Source organism: Syngnathus scovelli, chromosome 17 (genome assembly GCF_024217435.2).
Source record: "Syngnathus scovelli strain Florida chromosome 17, RoL_Ssco_1.2, whole genome shotgun sequence".
NCBI classification, from domain to species: Eukaryota; Metazoa; Chordata; class Actinopteri; order Syngnathiformes; family Syngnathidae; genus Syngnathus; species Syngnathus scovelli.
In genome coordinates, this window is record NC_090863.1 from 9,987,979 (window position 1) to 10,009,687 (window position 21,709).

Sequence of the window (21,709 nt, forward strand, 5' to 3'; positions counted from 1 at the left end):
GAGGTTTTTAGGTGCGCCTTATAGTGCGGAAAATACGGTACATGTATTGCTTCAGAGAGTCTTGTGACAATACACACATAGGATGCCATGTGCCATACTGTATTAGACCATGAGTGGGAGGACACAGGCATCATATGCACCTTGTAATCCTGATGCAGCACGGAGCTGGCGTAACGGCTGCATCAGCCGGCTTTACGTGCTGATGAAAGACTTGTCATGAGGACTTGACACATGCACACACACGTACACACACAAATTTATGCAGACGCATGGCTGGCTGTCGGCATGAGACAGCAACAGCCTAGGGGTCACACTACAATATAAAAAAAGAAGACAAGAAAAAGTAATGGGAGTGGAATGGTGAAAAGTGGAGGCAAAGAACAAGAGGGCAAAATTCATTTCGCATGCTGTTAAGAGAGAATCTCGTCACTGAATGTTTTTATATGGCTGACATGTCTTCAATCAATTATCTTGGCATTTACATATTTCATTCTCATCCACCTTGCTGTCTTGCCCTTCTTGACATGTCACCTGATTGTAAGTTTGCTTCCTCTGTCATGCTGCCTTTTCAAGGCTATATATTCTCTTGTTTTTCTTGCATCACTGTTCCCCTGCTTTTCTACACTTGACCTATTTTTAATGTCTCCTTGCCTTTTCAGTGCATTTCTGCTTTATTTAAGAGCGTCCAGTGGAGGGTGAAAGAAAGAGGATGGCCTCAAAGGTTGCAGGTTACGTTAAAATCTGCAACGCAACAGTGCACCTGAGCCCTTTGCGAACTTTCCCCTGTTGCTCAAAAATACTTGGTTGCCCGTTCTTTGCATGTTTTATATTCTTTGCTCCGGACTGTTTTTTTTTCCTCTTCCACTAGATTTGTATTTTTTTTCTTCTACACTGTAAAATATATTACAGATAACATTATTTAAGTTATTTGTCTTGTTTTGCAGGACCAACAGGAAAACATTGTGCAACCGCCAGTATGAGGAGATTGCAAAATTAAATCTACTATAATGGGACTGAAACGATACATTCCTTGGTTGCAACACAAGTTTGAAGAAAGTTTGTTTAATGGTTTAAATCACCATAAAAAAGAAAAATTTCCCTTCCCTCAAATGGCCTTTGAATATTTGCATTAAGTTAGCTGATTCGTGTTACACAAATGATAATAGCAGTGATTCTGTGTTGATTTGAATGAACATTTATGGTGAAAAATAAACAACTTCAAGCAGGAACACATTCCCTCTCAATTGGAGAGGCAGCTAACAATCAGCTAAATTAAAGACTGCACCGTTTAGGATGGAAAAAAAAAATAGAGAAAACAAACACTGTGCAGTAGGAAATAAAGTCATGTGGACACAGCTCAAATTAGAGCAGAAACAAAAATACTGCTAAATGGAAAAACAACAAGGTCCATATTCCAAGCTAGATTGTCTGTAGGCATTATATCATGTTTTTTTAAAATAAATAAATAAATAAATAAATAAATAAATAAATAAATAAATAAATAAATAAATAAATGGGTATGCATGATTTCATCAAAAATGAAAATGCATGAAAATTAGGCTTGGGTTTGAATGTTCTATTCAGTTCTCATTAAAAAAAACAAAAAAACAACAACAACAACAAGACAGAGGATATTAACCACGCACCCAGACAGGGAAGGCAGCCAAATATGGGTCAACTCAGCCAACCATATCCTACAACTGACCAGTACAAAGCAGCTTTCCCCGATAACAGCCATCACAACTGGGTTATGGAGGCCAACAAGACTTTGAATATGGATTATGACTAACAGCTTTATTTTACTCCAGTATAAGCTTGTATATTTATACTTTTTTTTGTCTATATTTCAACATTCTAACATAGGAGTATTTAGAGCTGCATTTGAAAGAGGTAATCTCCCATTTTTTTTTACAACATCTGTAAAAGCATCACACCATGACATGAATGACATGAGAAATTCCCGAGCTTAATCTTTTTGACCGTTTAAGCTCATCAGCACGGTCTGAGACTGGCGTGTTTTGGCGAAGGCAGAATTCATCACAGAGCAAATGAGAATAAAATCCAAGCGGGCACATTATCTTACTGCGGTGTGTTGTTTCTAAAGCATGGCTATATCTCTATGTTATAGCACAATTCCGTGTGTGAATGTGCATTCCTTCCGAGATGAGTTTCTTTTGTGTCTCTCCGTGTCCCCCGTCACCTCATTAAAACTTGCCGCAGTGTTTTGGCTTCACCGATCATCCGTCCCTTTCCTGACTGCCTGTACCCAAAGTCTTGCCTTTCAAATTAACAGCAATTTAACATTCATATTTAGAACATAACTATGCTGTCGATTGGTTAGTATTTATAGCCAACTCAGCTGTCTCCAAAATACTGCAGTGCTGTAATACGTTGTCGATTCTGGCAACTTAAAATTCACAACTTTAGTTACATCATCAGTACCACAATGATTTGAATGGCATGGAACTGTGTGAATCTGTGACAATGGACTCCACATGAACTTATCCCAGGCATGTTGTCATGTAAATTCAGTCTCCATATGATGCTCTTTAGAAATATGAACATTCAAATGTGTGGGTGGTCCATATGCACAGAAGACTTCTTATTGTGAAAAGCAAACAATGGCAGACTGAGTGTTCGGGTACTCCATTAACCAAATCTGTGCCTGGTCGGCTCCAGATGCTAATGGGCATCGAGATACCCCCGGCCTTTTCATAAAACCATAAATCTCACAATCCATTCGTATGAAAGCCGTTTAAGGAGACAACCTCTGATGACAAACCATTAAGAGCTGACTGGTTACAATAAGTATTTATTATTCAATTAATATGAACACACTTCAAATGATCCACCAGACTTAACAAATATTTTTTTCCCTAGTTTAATTGTTCTAAATATAAACTTTGCAAAGACTAAAATAAACATCAAACGGTGGGATTCAATTAAATGCGTTCCTCTGCAAAGCTTATCTGCTGTTTTAATTAGTGTTGCCAGGAAAATCACCCATGTGCACGTACTATAGCTACAACAAACATACACAAACATGCACACACACACACACACACGCATTCTGGGCCAATTCAATTCCGCCCTGCACAGAAATATATGCAGTATGTCCCCCAACATTTAAAGAACCTCTGGAAAGCTGTCCACAGGTCGTGTGGGCTGTGATAAATATTGTTAAATGAAGTTGAGCTTGTTTGGCACCTACATTTATTTTGTTTAACTAGTGTGTGTCAGGGTTACAATAGTTGGGGATTTTTCATTATTTTATTTTTACTTTTTTTTTTAATCAGTTTTTATTAGTTTTTAAAGCAAGGTTGTTTGTTTCTATTGTTTTTATTAGTTTTTAAAGCAAGGTTGTTGGTTTCTATTTTTTTTTAAATGTTTCATTTTACATGGAATGTTTGTAGAGTAGGGCGGCTCGGTGGCGCACTGGGTAGCACGTCCGCCTCACAGTTAGGAGGGTGCGGGTTCGATTCCACCTCCGGCCCTCCCTGTGTGGAGTTTGCATGTTCTCCCCGGGCCCGCGTGGGTTTTCTCCGGGCACTCCGGTTTCCTCCCACATTCCAAAAACATGCTTGGTAGGCCGATTGATCACTCCAAATTGTCCCTAGGTGTGAGTGCGATTGGTTGTCTGTCTCTGTGTGCCCTGCGATTGGCTGGCAACCAGTTCAGGGTGTCCCCCGCCTACTGCCCGATGACGGCTGGGATAGGCTCCAGCACGCCCGCGACCCCCGTGGGGACTAAGCGGTTCAGAAAATGGATGGATGGATGGATGTTTGTAGAGTAAAATAAAATAATTACATTTCCAATGAACCCAAAATTTCGTCTGACATAAATTGACAAAATTAAGAACGGCCATTTTTGCTATAATAACAGTTAGCATTCCTTACTTTTACAAACGCAGCATGGCTGGCGAAGTAAGCATCATCTGATTACTCATGCACAAGCTCCTGTAGTTGTTCCTTTTGCTAATTACTAATTTACATAAGTGATATACCTACGACTTCTCAAAGTAAGCCACGAGGTGAGAAGTGCATCGTTTTTAATCATCACGCGAGTTTACGTAGTGTGAGTGCAGGCCAATGGGGAACGTGTTTTTGCAGACTATAAGACATGTTACTTATAGTATCTCATTTGGGCCAAATCCGTTTGCACGTTCCATCACTTCACAACACGCTAACTTTCCTGACTTTGTAGCTTATTTTCAAGGTGCTCTGTGACAATACAAGGTGGCTGGTATCATTAATTACCGGCAGGAGAAAAATTCACATTCATTTGTGTTGCTTGCACAGTTTCAGTGCACGCTGTTGTCCTATTTATAAATGAAATATGATAACCTCCACCACAGGTCCATAGAGCTCCGAATCTGCCGCTATCAAATCCACCAAAATCGTGTTACAGCACCTGCGCCACAAATTAGACCACTTTCATGGTGCAGTCACGCCCAAAACACGCCAGCACAAAGATAGACGGGCCAGTTTTTACACGTGCAATGGCGACAAAAATAAAGCACCATGTATTAAGTTATAGGCCTGGTATGAATAACCTCGATTTTGCAGCTTAATTCTTGCAGCTCTTAGTCGTTGTTGATTCATATCCAAGGGTATACAAAGTATTTGTAGACTCTTACAGTCTGTTCCCTGTGACAGAGATGTTATTGTAAGCCACAAGGATTTTTCTGTAAGCCACACGAATAATTGTTTGCTTCTACATGGAACTAAAGCAGAAATAAATCCTCAAGTTAATTTCCGTTCCACTCTTCCTCCACATTTCCCTTAATCTTCCTCTCTGTCTTTGTCACACAAATGCACACACACAAACGACCGACCTCACCACTGCAGGCTTAAGATTCATTATGAAATTCAAAACTCTGCATATTAAGTCATATTACACCCACGTTTTGTCATTTTTCCTAGCTTTTCCATGCATGAATATTTTGCTGTCTTCAATTTCACCCTGAAAAATGCAGCAGGTGGATACCCACAGGATTTATATTTCTGACAAATTAAGTAACGTTCGATAATTTCACACAGCATTCCTAATGAGCTCTCATGCCACACTGGGGTGCCTTGGTATCATGGTTGGTAGTCACCAAAGACTATGATTGGCTTTGGATGCTGTGACGGAATGGGAGCCCCCTACTGGCAAGGAGTTAGTAAAGTAATAGAGAAACTATACGTATATAACTAAGTCGCATACAAAGCAGGCCCAGACTTGAGTCACTTTCATACTGATACACTTCTCCTGGTTCAAACACCATGAAGCAAGTCAATTTCGAGGAAAAGTGCACACTTCTAGGTTTCCCATTTAAATTATGCCACTCAAGTGAACACGGAAACTCTGCGCTTGAGACATTACATTTTTCATGTAGTGTAATCGTACTCACTGGAATAACACCGCTAAAAAAAAACTGAATGGATTTTAGTGCCATTAAGTGCCGAAGAAAAATTCCAATAAAATAAAATTATAGAGGATTAATTTTTATCCTATTATTGTTTTGTTCTATTTTTTTTTTGTTAGATAGAGAAGGACAAAGAAGGAAAAAATACCCCGCAAAAAACTTTCAGGGTAAACCTCCAACAGGTGTATGCAAACAAACACATACTCATCTTCACTACAAAGTAGCCCTTGTTTAGTTACATGCCAGCCTCCAAACCAACTCGTGAAGCTAAAAATATGATCAACTTAATGAATTATGTATACATATTTTCCTTAAATCCTCTAGGTGGGCTATGTTTACAAACAGCTAATTACTGAAGTTACAAGACCCACTGTGCTGCAACAAATTAAAACTCAACTATAATGCTAATGACAATGATTTGTTCAACGATTTTGATTTCTGCAATTCTGAAATTTGGAATTTATATCATATGTTTGGCATCATGAGTTTGCATCATCTAAACAAACCACTGACGCACATAATATATCCCCGACGCTAATTGGTAGCCACAATTATTACAGCACAGTAAACTAAAAACCAAACAAATGTGTCAGTGAGCTAAAATGCTACGTTAACATGTGGCTGATTACAAATGACCATAAAAATGTCAGATTTTAAATACAGTTTCACTGATAATGCAAATAAGGCGTAGATTTTGGCTCCATCCGTCAGCCTCTCTGCTCAGGCATCTTAAACTTAATCCAAAAAACATGAGCACAGTTTTTTATTTATTTATTATTATTATCCCTTTTCACACTGCCGTTAGAGGAAATTGGCGTATTAAAGGCACAATGGTAGACGTCTGTATGTTTCTGCGGTAAATTTGCAGGTCACAATCTGTATGGGAACAAAAAAAAAAAAAAAAGCCTGACTTTGATGGGGAGTGTGAAAGAGGCTATTGACACTTGGGTAATTCTCACTCTTCTACTCTAATCTACTTTGCAGGAATTCTATATTGATGACTCCACATTATCACATTGAGCAGGAGATGGTAATACATTTGTAGCCAGCTAATGTATTCTGGATTAAGAGAGGATGAAAATTTGGGGAGACAGACGGAATGTCACCTCTAAGCCTAGTACAACTAGTAAGTGTAAAATGTTACTGGTGTCTTCAAAAAAAAAAAAAAAAAAAAAAAAGAACCTATCTCATCATCAGCTCTACAGCAAATTGATGTGGGATAAACTCCTGCAATTACAAATCCTGATTCGGATGCTAATCCCAAAAGGGTGAGACTAAGGTCTGGAGGTTTTTGGAAATCCCAGGTATTAAACATTATGGAGTATGCTTGACTTAATAGATGAACACTTTCCTTAGCCGTCTTAATTCCGTATATGAGGAAAAAGCTTGCAGTGTTGGATTGAGAAAAGCACTAGGCTAAATGCTGCAATAAGAAAATTACACTTATTAGGAGCCAATATAAATCTCATCCATCCATCCATCCATCCATCCATCCATCCATCCATCCATCCATCCATCCATCCATCCATCCCAAAAAAATAATAAATAAATAAAATGGAAGAAAAATAATTTCAACTTCACCATAAATATTCAGTTCAAAACATTCCCATTCTTATTCTCCGCACCGTGAACATCACCATTACTACCTGAGGGCACCATCGCTAGCCATAGTCGTGCCATGCATAATACATTGAGCCAACTTTGAAGGGCTTTTCTCAGAAGTAATGACATCATGGAAGAAATTGCTTGAGAAACTCGGGCATCAAAGACAGCCAAATAGCCTTTGCGCTCGCTTCAGACCATGGCAAATGTCCAAGTCAAGCACGAGAAAAGCAGCATCAAGCAGCCTAAGATGACTGGCAAAGACTTGAACATGGCACAACTTAGGTCATGCTGAAAATTCAGATGACAACAAGCCAAGTGCTTATAAGGTAATGCCAAAAGCGGTGGTGCTCATGTGTTTGGGCAACAAAGAAAGCAATTTCTTATTAATATTAATAATATTAATCTTCAATTGATTCAGTAATGTTCTTCACGAAGGTTCGAAAATGAACAGCAGCCCATGTTCCTGTATCAAAGTTAAAATACGACCTTATGGCTACGAGAATGGAACCACTTTATTTAGGCTTCATTCACTGTGAAGTGGCACAGACGGTAGATGCCACTTTTGTTCCATATAGTATGTGCATTTTTAAAATTGGCTGCAATTGCTCTTAAGCCGATGAAAAAATCATGCCATGAGGCAATGTGAAGTGTTTGTGATGTGGCTACTCCATCTCAATTGCTATAAATAGTGAAAAGTGGTGCTGTCTCTCATATTTCATGTGTCAGTGACTTTGGCAGGGACTGTTGAAGAGTGTTTACTGCATATACTTTGCTCGCTCTGTGCTTTCTGTCAGATGATCTTCTCTTGATGATCCAGTCTATAAAACCATACCTAAAGGGTATATTTTGAATGGAAAAACTCAAAAAGATAGCACGGTATCACATTGACGCTCATTTTAAACAGTCTCAAACCTTTTTTTTTTTTTTGCAAGAATGGAGATTTGGATGTACCAAATTGAGATTTCTAGAGCCAGCCTGACAGAGGAAGGGGAACCCTCTTGACCACAAGACTCATTCCTTGAAGAAGGCCACTAGGCCAACATGTTCGTTGACATGGCCTGAATAAATTGGTGGAATTGAGTCAACCTTGCCTTGAAGGTCTGTCTAGCTTATCCATGTTTGTGGGATGCCTACATTTGCCTTGGGCCACTTGGTCAGTCTATGGTGGCCAAAAAGCAAATGAGACTCCATGATGAAACCTGAAGCCACAAATGGAGAAAATAAATAAGAAAAAGGATGTACGTAGATATGCTGTTTTTGAAATCGTCAGATTTTTGCACACCAATGGAAGTCACAAGGAAGATTTTGGGGGGTAATATAATAAATAAAATAATTAAATACTGCTTTCAAACAAAATATTTTGCAAACATTCATTCTAAAAATGGTCTAATTCTTTTTGTAATATCTCAGCCCAGAACCACTTTTTAATTGGAGGACCATTGTTGGTGTACGGACTTTCCATTCAAACAAAAAAAAAAAAAAGGGCTTTGATAAAACCATCTTTGTTATTAGCAGGTGAAGAAAAAAATAATTATTCTGTCATTTATATTGACGTCCGTATAAATGTTTTAAATGAAAGGCACCGACCAACAATCAAGGACAAGATGGTGGAGTAAAGGGACAGCTTAGTTTCCTCTTATGAGCTTTCAACCGTGAAGTGTGAGAACACAAATCAATCCACTTCATGAATCCAGCCTGAAGCTGAAGATGAGTAAGGACAAGAATTATTTTGTTTTCATCGCTCAGACAGACAGACAGACAGACAGACAGACAGCTTAGTCATGTACCAGGCACTGCTCAATTTAAAAAAAAAAAAATCCTTATTAGCCCAAGTCTGGAGAGGTGTCTTTTTTATTTTTTATTTCTGTCATTTCTAGCTAAAAAAAAAAAAAATCCCTTTAAGTGAAAAATGTAATGAATGACAAGGCCATGAACTGTTCTGGGTTGGCTTCTTTATCTGCTAACTACGTTCGGGTAAAGTTTTCTCAGGTGTTATATCTACCACAGTGTCTGAAAATCTTTCAAATAGAATAATATACTTTCCAATTCCGCCAAGTCATTATTGGTTTTATGTTAAACTTGGACATTTTATGAAATCAGCAGTTCAGTTTATAACAAACATTGCAAATGCAGAGTGACAAATGCACACAGCAAAGCACCTAGCCTGCCAAAAGAAACATGTTGCGCGGCTGAATGGGGGAGCGAAATGCTGAGCAAACCTTTAAAACAATGAGCAGATTAGTCGCTGTCAGGCAGCTGCTTCAATGCTAGCATAGTGAATGAAGAGGCTTTAAAGCCAGACAATGCAGTACTACAGTGGCCAAAAGCCACTTCCTCCACTGCACAAACTCGACGGTGCACACATGCTGGCAAAGGTTTTGAAATGAATGAGGGAAATGCTCACGTTCAACATCTAAAAAAAAAAAAAAGTTCCTTTTTGAGTGGCACTTCGGTTTTTTATGATGTTTCAAAAGGCATACATTTCTTAAAAACAACAATTATCAAAACACAGCCAACAAAAGAAAACATTGAGTCTTTGCAGTCTACAAAGGAGCCAACACAAACCAGATCATAATCAAAAAGTCTAAATAAATAAATCTAGAAAATCTCTTTCTTGGCCCGTGAACACATCACAGGCATGTTAACTGCAACCGTTTTAATTTGGCATAAATAAATAAATAAATAAATGCTCAATATTTCCTTTTTAGTGTACCTAAACTCTCCGAATGAATACCGTATTTTCCGGACTATAAGGCGCAGCTAAAAACCTAAAATTTTCTCAAAAACCGACAGTGCGCCTGATAGTCCGTTGCGCCTTATATATGGACCAAATTCCTAAATTTAAACTCACCCGAAGCATTGTGTCATGAAATCAATCATAAGTGGCCCGCTGAAGACTATGAATCATGAATCAAAAAGACTATGGATCATTATTTTGTGATTATAAAGTAATTTGTTGCGTCTGAAGTGGAAATAAAAAAGATAAAATGGAGAATGATTTGATTTGAATTAAAAATCTGACATGATGCATTAATGGTGCGCCTTATAGTCCGGTGCGCCTTATACAAGGACAAAGATTTAAAATGGGCCATTCATTGAAGGTGCGCCTTATAGTCCAGTGTGCCTTATAGTCCGGAAAATACGGTACAAAACCGATAATAAATTCTCATCAGGGAGAAACTGCCACAACTCATTAGGAGTTTAAAAGCGCCGTCTTACTTACTCCCAACAGAAATATGGACAAGAACATTTGAAATTATGTAAGGACCACAAAATAGGCTGTCAGACTGCAGCTAATCCTCCAACGCCCACCCAGTCAAAACGACACTTGCACACATTTTCAAGAAGACAAGGGCACGCAAAGTCATTGGAGCGGAGTGGCTACATGAAGCGACTGCTTGAATAGTCTTATTTTTGTCCTACCTTATATTGCAAGATTTTTAAAAAACAAAAATGTTAAAAGTTGATTTCTATTTAAGTGGTATAGTCCATTATAGCCTATATAAAGTTTCATAACAAGTTGATAATATCAGATACATAAAGCAATTACTTTAGCAGGCTTGTTCTTGTCTTATCAATTTAAATCTTACAATAGACGACTAATAAACCATTGCTGGCCATCTGTAACCTCCAAAGGTCACATGAGCAGCATCATAAACCCTGGACCCCTTGTACTGGACAGGAACTCAGCAGCCATTATTGCTCAGCTGCTTAACTAGAAAGCAGATTTTTCTCATTACTACGGCCTTGTCAAATTACAACCGCAAATCATAAATCAATGCAGGTATAATGTGTTTGCTCCACACATCCAGCCACTTTTTTGTCTATACACTGCAAGCACCTCTGATGGCTTCAGTATCTAAAAGCAACATTGTCATGACAGCAGTGTCTTGTTCTTAACAAGCCCTTAACAAGGCTTGGCCTTGTTGGAGCCCAAAGACGGCACCTGGCTGACATCACAACAACCGGTTGCCATGTCAACCACAATTTGGCAACGGCAACTCGGCGATTCCACAGGGGATTAATTGCTTGAGCCATTTACTAAAAGCGGAGTTATAGGAGTAGAAGATCATCTTAGGTGGAAACAGACGGCTCTAACTGGTAAAATACCACCAAGGAGAAACTTTAGCTATAGTCATAAAACAGCCGCAAAAAAAATTAATCTATGACACACATCATAATGGATTGACATCTCCGGAGGGAAAAAAAAAAAAACATCTCATTACCCCAAACATTTTCCCCCTCCTTTCCTCTCCTCGAGTGATCTTCCCGACTTCCAAGAGGAATCTCTGGTGGGAAATCAGGAGCTAACATGTAAACAGAGGATGGAGGAGCTTGAAAATAATAAATTGTAATTCACCAAGGGTCTTAGCCTCTCACCAGAAGGATGACTCACCAGAACAATGATGCTAGCCTTGCCTTGGCAAAAAGGGATGAGAGATGCAACAACAGCTTCACCATGTTTTGCTTTCATCACAATCCATTCTGTCCTCAAAGCTATATTGTTTTTTTCACCGTATTTTTTGGTAAACAAGTAAGACATTGCATTCAGTAACCAAATGGGTTCGAGAAACACACAAGTACAAAGCAAAGGACAATTTTCTTGCTGCCAACACTCTATCACAAATGACAAAGCGACATGTGCAGCAAACCATCTTGTCACCTCTTTATAGATACTTTTCGTTCCTGTCCCCTTTAAGGGATAAGGAGAGGACAGAAAACCACTCAGGGCTTCAAACAAGGAGGTGAAGTGCAGCGGTTCGTTCCCATCCTCCATTAGGGAACCAGTCTGGCACATGAGTGGTGAGTGCATGGAGAGGAAGTGATGGGTGCCACTCCATCACCTGGATACAATTGAATGTTACTATATAGTCTGTAAAAAATTAAGTTTAAAAATTTAAGGAACTTTTCATAAATGTGTGATAAATGTTGTCAATTTTCCACCACTGGGTGATCCGGGAACATTTAAAGTGTTTAAACAGGACGTGCATGACCTCAGCGCTTTCACTCACAAGTCAGTTGCCATAACAACGTGGGGCTCTATAGACTTGAATATTGGATGTATGCACTGTGCAGCAAAGAGGGGGCTAGCAAACAGCACTTTGCGTATCTTTTTTATTTTTTGCTGCTGTACAACAGTAACTCCATGTCATCAACTATAAACCTAAAGCAGTGCTTCCTTGCATTTGAATTGCAAAATATATTAAGTACTTGAGAGCTAAAGTATGACAATTAGTATAAATGAGACTTTTACACACAGCTTACCAGTTTATCATGATATGCGTCACTAAGACTTGAGGCAAATTTTACCAAATGCATCATCATCTTCTCCATCTTAAACTTAATGAGGCCTGTTGAGGCTGCAGCAACTCAACCAATGAAGATGATAAAGGACAATAACATGCCCTTAAAAACGCTCTGAGCCGTGCTACAATGCATCGCTTCCTCGACATTTCACCAGGGACTTAGCTGTATGCTGACTTCCACCATCTACCATGAATCTTCCACAATTAGGCTTAGAAAGTGAGAGTCGGGTGAGGTAGGAGAAGGTGGGGCCCTCTGTGTTTTTGCTCGAAGTGAGGCTTACTTTAATGCTGCTCAAAGTGTTACAGAAAAGCAGCAGAAATACTTGGGGGATTATTCACACGTCTGATCGTTTAGAATGCTGTTGAAGAAGGACAGCAGTTGTTTCGAGCTCGGAGATGCTGCACATGTTGCTTGTAGCCATCATGAAGGAAAAAAGCATGAATCTTCTAGATCCATTGATGTAAGACGTATTGGGAGACAGTGACAGTGGAAGGAGGCCAGATTGGGGTTATGTGTCCCCTCTTATGAGGTTATGACTGACACACACACACACACACACACACACACGCACACACACACACACACACACACACACACACACACACACACACACACACACACACACACGGCATTGCTATGCCATGTTCAATTAGAGATTTCCAGGGTAAAGGACAGAATGCTCAAGACAGCAGAAAATCAGAGACAACAGAGAAATGCAGTTTAAAAGAAGAAAATTGTGTTCAATATATTTCTATAAAAAATAATTAGGAGAGAATGTTATTTAGACACTTTAAACTGTAATAATGTTGGACGCCATCTGCTGTATCAGTTTCCCCTAATGCATTGTTGTCAAATTTATGTTTGTCATGAGCCACGTTAGGGTTTTCCTTAGAGGGTTATTATGATTGTGAAACCATCTCAATGTATTATCCCCTCATCATATTCCCACAGACAGCAATTTGATGGATAACTACTTTGAAATCACAAGTCAAGACAAATACCATCAACTATTAATCCGCTTATTTTAAGAATGAAAAAGAAAGACGGGATCTGAACACAATTTTCAATTTTGGTACTGACTTCACCCAGAAATACAATTGTTTGCTTTAGTGGGCCACATAAATGATGTGGGATGCCAAATCTGGCCCGCAATGCTGAAGTTTGACACCTGTGCCCAATCATAACAATCCAACACAAAAAATTTCTCTGGGACAACAAAAATAAATCCACATTGCTGCCAGGTCACAAAGCATAAGCTTACTACAATAAAGATGAGCAACATTAAAATGCTTCCTCTGAAACACAGTAATCTGGGGAATGAATGGATTAATTACTCCACAGTGGTGAAGAGAAACGGCCCGAGCTGGTGATAAACATTTTTTTTTTTTTTTACACATGGACAGTGAGGGAGGCAGGCCCAAGCTGGAGCTGCAAGCTGGCTCTAAGTTGCCTTTGCATCCCCCTCGCAAGGCTCATGTCTGAAGCACACAGCAACACTTCCATCGTTACGTTGTAAAAGGCAACGCAAAGCCAGCGGGGATGGGCACGCTAAATCTCTGTCACGCATTATAATCTTACACTATCGCTCAAATTGAGGTCAATCTCAAAGTAATTTAGATTTCGCATTAGAAACACCCTCCTCCGACCCGGATGCATGGATGGATGGAGTGGATGACGCCAGAGATGGACGGACGGATGGATTGCGAGACTCTCTGGAAAGGGGGTTTCCATTTTCTGCCCACGATCAACGCAAGCGCTACAGCGAGTAAAACGCGCAATAAGACCTAAATCCACGTGACCGTGGTCAAATAACATCTGGCGGACAAAAGCACACTTCTCGTCAAAAACTCACACCTTCCTCAAGCCGGCATGTCTACATGTTTTAAGGCTCTTTTCCTCCCGTTGCTTACACGTGTGGAATTGATGAAATTGGGAGCAAGAAAACTGGAATGACATTGCGCTTGCTTACTGTAAAATAAATTCCCTCGGGGGATGGAGAGCCTCTTTTTCGCCTCTCGACTTTCCTCCTCGCGGTGGGTGGGAATCCAAAATTCAAAACCATGCAAAACGGGCTGTTGGTGGTTCCAGCCTCAGAATTTTTGGAATCCAGTACGGAGTGTGAAAGATGAAGGCTCCCAGCATCCGAAAAGGAGCGAGCCAGCTGTGGGGAGGAAGTGAGGGAGAGGAGGGAGGAAGGAAGGAGCGGCCCAGCCGGAGCACTGCGCACAGGCGCGAAGGCAGCAGAGGCACACACTTGTCTCTCTTTCTTTTTCTCTCTATCGCCCTCTCTCTCTCTTCCTCTCGCGCACCCTCTCCCCGTGTGTGTTTGTGTGTACGTGTTTCACAAAACAGCGTCCCTTCATCCCTGCGAGACAGACTGACAGACAGTTTGGATAATAGTGATAACAGCGACACCCACTGGTTATAAAAGGAACACTGTCTGGATAGTGAACAAGTCCCACAGCGCAGCTCTTGGACCTAACACCTATTTACACCTTACCTTTTGGAAACTGATTCAGTTCCAGGTTTGGTTATTGTTTTCTGAAGTAAAAGCTGAGTTTTACAACTGATAACTAGTCTGCATTCATGAAAGACTACAGTAATCAAAGTCAAGTTTATTTATATAGCCCTAAATCACAGGCAAGTCTCAAAGGGCTTGAGAATATTTACAGTTAAGAGTCTAAAAAACAGAAAGTGTTTTGAATTTAATGGTGGCTCTAAAGGAGTAATTGCTTAAAACAGTTGTTGATGAATTTGATAACTGATTAACAGCTAATTGATTAATTTTAAGACTTCTAGTTTCTGCACTCAAATAGGGTTTTAGACTATACCATTTAACATTCAGGACAAGCTTGCACCACATTTTAGGATTTTCCAATATGTTTAAATATTGTGCATATGTTTTGGGAATACTCAAGCACGCAGAGGGAGAAAATTGAAACACCATCGAACAACCGGCCGAGGCCAAGTGAGGACAAATACTTGGACAAAGACGAAGACAGAAGACAATTGAAAAAGTCAATAACCCTGTCCAGCCCTGTATGTAGATTCTGTTCTATCCCTGGCTCAATCTATATTAGTCTTTTTTTTTTCTGTGTTTTCATCTGTGTCTAACGTTTCTTTGTTCAGTCATGTGTAATCCATTTCCAAATGCCAAACTCATTGGCATCAGTGGAAAACTAAATCTTGTGCACATTGTTCTCACGAGGGCTGTCTGCTCCAGTGCACAAGAAAACCTTTTTTTGGGTATTCTGATTACGTACATCAATGATATTCAATTAGCGGCCTGCGGGCCACATGCGGCCCAGAAACAACGCCCGAGTTTGAAAATTTGGCCCAAACTGAATTCATAATTTAATAACTCGACTGTTGCCTGGTCCTAACTGCATCACCAAGCTCATATGACGAAAGAAAATATATCTTAGACTTCCCTGAAAAACATATTTGGGTTCTCCACCTTACAATATTGATACATTTATTGAAGCTTGCCCTCACCAAATCCCCAATTTGAGCTATTCGGTACTCCAGACTATCCTTTGCTACCTAATGACCTGACATCTCAGTAGGGAACATTAAACTTTCATCTGAGCTAATCTAAAAATTGAAGTCCCCGTCAGTAAGACGCATGCCTGCACCAGTGGAGCAGCTCAGATTCCCTATGTAAGACATGTGGTCCTACTTTGAAGCAACGTAAAGGTTTTATAGTCAAAGTCAAATTATTTCTTCTCATATGTTGACTTCCGACTCCTCCCATCAGCGAGTCGTTTGCATGAATTGTTTGGCACAGTTACTGATGGATGGCCTTGCTGGCGCAACCCTCGAGGAACTAGAGAGCTCCAGAGGCTGGGTACACGCTGGCCTGATTGTCTGTCAGTCACACTTACATCAACCCTTTTGGGCAATTTAGAGTCTCTAACATACACTATCCCTTTTTGTGGAAAAAAATGTGAGAGATCATTTTTTCCTGTCAGCCCTTTCATTATGTTGCAAATAATGTGATGTATTGGAGATTATTTTCAAAATATTATTTATTTGTGATATCGCTGCTAAGCTGTTGGAATATGATCCAATGTTTGGCCAAAAAACAGCACTAGATTGCTTATTAGACTTCACAGCTCTGCCCGGTTAGATCGTAGCGGCTCATATTTTGCATGTGGTGCACATTTTTCACTGTTTGTAATGTTTGTATTTCGACATCAATCATCAATGACATCATGAATGACATCACGAAGTAAAACTTTACATCTTGTTTGTTTCCCTCCTACATGTTGACTAGTGGTGGGCCACCGCAAATTAATTTTTACTGCTACTAAAATATTTTGGCTCTACCTGAAAATATTCAAAGATAGCTCGATAGCTAGATATTGGGTTTTTTTTTTTGTCAGTACTAAACGATTGTGATTGTATGTGTATACTAAATGATAAATATCTGCTGGGTGCTGCGTGTGTTTCAGCACCACGGAGAGTTCCAAGTAGTGACAAGATGAGCGGTTCTTTTCACAGTAATATTCGTTTGAGGTGCGTGCATTTTTTTGCGCGACCATACGTATGAGTGTGCGTGCGTGCGCGTGTTTGTGTTTTTGTGTGTTTGTTTGTGATTGCCAGTGCTTGCCTGTGGCGTGCCAGTGAACTCAGGGGTGTTTAAGTCCCAAGCAGCATAAGCATCCCTCAGGGGGTGTAGCATCTGTCCGACCACTGAGGGCTGCCCAACTAAGGGAGGGGGGTTTGTCGTGAGGACTTGAACAGGTCGACTCAGACAGAAAACAGGCTTTCTATTTCCTTTCAAAATCTCCCAGATGTATCCTGCTGACATAAGCCACAGGCACAATGGCAGACGTTTCCACAGCAACACATTCAAAGATGCACTTTTTGTTCATTGTGGGAGATGGAAACATGGCTGTTTGAAGATAAAAAAAAAAATGATTTAAACGTTTTGTTGATATATTGTTTATACAAACATCTATGTAAACACAATTTGTACAGATTGTTGTATTACAATACTAACTCTAAAAAATAGTACACATACTAAACCAATCGTTTAGGACAGACGTGATGCTATTTTACTGAAAGAAACTTATTTCTATTTGGTTATTTATACATGAAGCCACTGCTTTTACAGTATATATATGATAAACCTCTCGACTTTTGAATGAAAAGTCTACCTCTGTCTATTTAAGAGCACATTTTTGCGTCACTGGTGCACTATTTTAGTGTAATAGATGTTTCAGCTTTTGATTTTGAATCCTATTTTTCCCCCTGATTTGCAGCAAGTGTGGTAATTTAGTCATTCACACCAGTTCCGTCTTGTGGTTTTGTAATGTATTTTACATACAGCGCAGTAGATTATTTGATTGTCCCAGTTATTACATTAATCATTCGCGTAAATCGTTGTAATCTTCCTCTGGTTTCTATCCGACTTTGTTTTTAAATCGATTTTTTTTTATACGAGGGTACACTGAATGCAGCGTCAGTCTTTTCTCCGAGCCTCCTCTCATCTTTGTGCATGTCATCCAATCAGCGCTCAGATTCGGCGTACGGGCAGCTCATTGGCTAAGAAGGAGGAAAACGCAAAGACCGTGGACTGGCTACTTTGCAGGCATCATCTTCTGGAGCTAATAGGTTTAATATTTTGTTGTTGTGATTTCCTTTTTTCCAGGCGTTTGTATGGTTACAGTTAAATGTAGATATATCCCTTTGGATGTTGGTTGAATGCAGTGTTTTTTCCTTTTTGTATTTCTAGACGTTTGCACATGATGTCGGGCCTGTGGTGCTGCTCATCCACTGAATTCGCCCTCTTACTGTGCTACTGAGGTGTTGCGAGTCTCAAGGTAAGTGACTAATGAGAGATTGCATGGGACACAATAAGATGACGTCATGGTGCATTGGGAGTGTTATTAAAATGCACTCGGATGAACTCACGCTTTAGACAGCGCATGAATAAAATAAGAGCTGCTGTAAATCACAACCACGCAGGATCAGTTCAGTTTTCAGCACATTTGATGAAATTATTTGACAAACATTCATACCTATAGTGCACTAGTTTTAGCATTCTACCAGAGACTAATTAACTCAATTTAGAGCAAAGAATTGTTCTTTTGCTATGGTTTGATATGTAGATACGCTCAGGAATTTGTTTTGTCTTTGAAAGGTTTATGATTTAGACTCAGGGGTGTTAAACTGATTTTTTTTCACGGGCCGCATTGTAATCATAGCTTCTTTCAGAGGGCCATTATGACTGTCAAATATACGAGCACCTCATATTATATACAGTAAAAGCTACAAAACAAATTGACAAATAACTCATTTTCAAATCAAATGAGTAAAAACTGGTCAAACATTTAAAAAAAAGATGTTAAAAGTGAAGACAATTTGCAATTCTCGTAATGACACGAATTTGATGCACTATTTGTCTTCGCGGGCCACATAAAATGTGGCGGGCCGTATCTGGCCCCCGGGCCTTGAGTTTGACACCTGCCTTTAGACTTTAAGGTACCATATCTGATGTTTTATATATATAAAAAAAAAATTCAGAAAGTCACAATGCTGGTAACCATTTGAGGTGAACATCTATTGAATATCAAAATTGCCTGTATGGAATCACCGCACAACCGCTCTCCTTGTAGGTGTTGCTGTCTGAATGATGATTACGCGATGTCTGATGTTGAAGTCACGTACGCCGACTTCATTGCATCTGGCAGGACTGGGCGTAGGAACGCCCTGCATGACATCCTGCAGAGTCCCACTGACCCTGAAGGCCGAGAGCTCTCTCTTACTCTGTCCCTATCCCAGCTTCACATTAATGCAGGAGGGGGAGGTAAACTACCATTAGCTATTGTACTAGTAGCATTTATGGTATTCAGAGCTTTTGAACTGCCAATTTAATCCTAACACTGAGAATTAGGACTACAGATCAAATTCACATGAAACTGCTGCCTTTTGAAGATACATTTTAATTTCGACCGAGATAATAAAACAACTTCCTCTACTCTCAGATGCAAATGACTCCGATGACACTCAAAGCTCATCCTCCTCGGCTCAAAGAGAGGCGGCGCAGAAGAACAGCTAACTGGACGCAGAAGATTGCTGGATTGATTCCTGGCCCTGTTGGTTCCAAATGTTTTCTTCACGCCTGACAGGTAGCTGGAGGTTAACCGAATATCGATGCCTTTGCATTACCGACTGAGACTAGTTAGTAGCGAGTCAGTCTAAACTCTAAAGTCCAGTACGGAGGCAATGAACTGGAATTTGCACTTTGCTCTCAAGTCTTCTGTGCACGTTAACTACAGACCTTGAGGTATGTGCTTTAGAGTTCAAGTGAAATGAGATGAAGTTGGTGCGCAAATGCTTTTTTTCCCCCCATCATTTAATGAATTAGGTGCAGTGCTAAAAACACTGATGGGGGTGAATGGAAAAGAGAATCTCTGTTACTTTTGTTGTTGTGCAAGCAATTTGTGAGCCCACTGAGACGTGCTAATGTAATGGGTCGCAGTGGAGCTAGCATGTGTATAGAGGTAGCGATGCAGATGGGGATTATATTGCCAGTTAATGGCTCGTGCTTCCTTGAAATGGACACTACTGTAGAGAAAATTAGACTGGCTGTAAGCAGGACTGGAAACACTGCAAAGAAACATTGGGCTTTGAATACTTGTCCATTTTTATGAGACTAAATTGAGTTGTCATATAGTCTCATTTAGTATGTCATCAAATAACACTCGAACCATTTAAAAAAGAAATCATCTCAAGTGAAACACATCACATCCCAAAGAAAAGCCAAGATAAAATCATATAGAATACTGTTAAGTGTCAAATGTGTCTTGAAATTGTCATGCAAATGTATTGCACTAAATAACGAAATGCAACTATTTAGGCAGTGATTCTTTTGCATACCACTAGAGGGAGCCCACGCACCACCAGTGGTACTAGTACAGCATTGAGAATCACTGCTATGTATTTAATCACACATTTTGATGGTGTACTATGTTGGACCAGATGCCACCGAACTGTGCACACATTTCTCACTTATTAAACACAACCTTAACGAACCATCTCACTTGCCACCACTTACGGAAATGTTGATACCATCGGATCCGTGACGTAAATACGGTCCAGCCAGTAGCTAGTTAAACCTAATTTAGGTTATTTTTCACTCCTCTTAAAATGTTTGCGCTTTAGCTGTTTGCTTGTAACTTGTAATTTACACCTATCTCTCCAAAGGTTTTGTGTGTGTTTTGTACGATTTATTTTCAATTTACACCCAAATAGTATATGTGGACCATGAAATATAAATACTGTATATTATTATTATACAAATTAATTGTTGGTTTCTTGCCTTTTTACCACAGACAACAGTATCAATTGTCTCTTCTAACTTTTGGCAAACACTGAAATAAGTGCATTTCTCAAAACACGGACCTATTTTTTTTTTTTTCATGTAGATAATTATGCAATATTGTGTGGAGCTTCCAGTAAGTATGCCAAGTTTGGTGAAAGTGTCAATTCTTAAACAGAGGCACACTTTATTCCTGATTACTATGCGTGGTAATGGATAATCCCATAATCGACTAAAAAAATAAAAAATAAAAAAATAAAAGCATTGTGCATGTAAAGCAGTTTTGAAAGTGTTAGATTCAAAAGTGTGTTTACTGTCCAGGTTTACAAACTATACTTTCCTCTTTGTGTGAACATGTATGCGTTTATATGACACTCCTCCAATCAGGTTATTTGTGAACTACCATGTGACCATAGTGACGACACTGTGTAAATCCAACTATTTATTAATCAGCTTGTAGGAATGTGAGGTGCATGAGTTTGATAAATGTCTTAACTGTGTACTGTCTGTGACCTTTTTTCTACTCCTCGTGCCAAAGTAAAATAAATGACTGATGGCTTTGACGTTTGACTGTGTTGCTTCCCATCAATACATTTGATATAGTATTAAAATCATGGCTACTAAAACACAGCTAATTGCAAATCATTCCATTTTATATTCATTAATGACATAGTAAAATTTGTCCTCTGCATTATCTAGGTCAGTGGTGTCCAAACATTTTGCAAAGAGGGCCAGATTTGGTGAGATGAAAATGGCGCCAACCATTCAAACCATTCCTCAAACCATTACCATTGTAAATTAACTTGTAAATATGTAACTATATCCTTTGCTGTCTGCAAATAGGTAATTGCAAATTAGAATTTATTGTCAATTGTATTGCCAGATTTTTAATCCAGATTAAATAAATCTCCGTTTTATCTTTTTAACTTTAACTGGGATCAATATGATCGTGCATTACTGTCGTTAGTAGTAAGTAAACAGCGCTCTCACCAGTTGTCTGTGGGTTATTTTGCTTTTCCCTGTGCAGCGTCTCTGAGTTTGGCGTCCTCTCAATCCTTGGC

At 39.5% G+C, this 21,709-nt stretch overlaps 2 protein-coding genes across 8 annotated transcripts in view; one reads left to right on the forward strand and one right to left on the reverse strand.

Moving 5' to 3' along the window:
• The window catches only part of ctnnd2b (catenin (cadherin-associated protein), delta 2b), a 74,156-nt gene extending 59,555 nt beyond the window's left edge, over positions 1-14,601 (reverse strand). For 4 of the 6 annotated variants that reach the window (XM_068648594.1, XM_068648593.1, XM_068653544.1 and 1 more), the window contains exon 1: positions 14,289-14,601. The gene's annotated coding sequence lies outside the window, so the exon portion shown is untranslated. The remainder of the gene's footprint in view (positions 1-14,288) is intronic. The other 2 variants (XM_068648597.1, XM_068653545.1) reach the window with 1 other exon arrangement.
• Positions 14,602-17,822: 3,221 nt separating this feature from the next.
• Positions 17,823-21,211, forward strand: pkia (cAMP-dependent protein kinase inhibitor alpha). Of its 2 annotated transcripts, XM_068648618.1 has the most exons (4): positions 17,823-17,938; positions 18,060-18,147; positions 18,943-19,133; positions 19,312-21,211. In XM_068648618.1, exons 3-4 carry the CDS (start codon positions 18,971-18,973, stop codon positions 19,383-19,385), a joined length of 237 nt encoding a protein of 78 aa, XP_068504719.1. In that variant the 5' UTR covers positions 17,823-17,938; positions 18,060-18,147; positions 18,943-18,970; the 3' UTR covers positions 19,386-21,211. The 2 variants fall into 2 exon arrangements, with proteins under 2 accessions (XP_068504719.1, XP_049603544.1); XM_049747587.2 differs by having other exon boundaries at positions 17,888-18,147.
• The last annotated feature ends 498 nt before the right edge of the window (positions 21,212-21,709 follow it).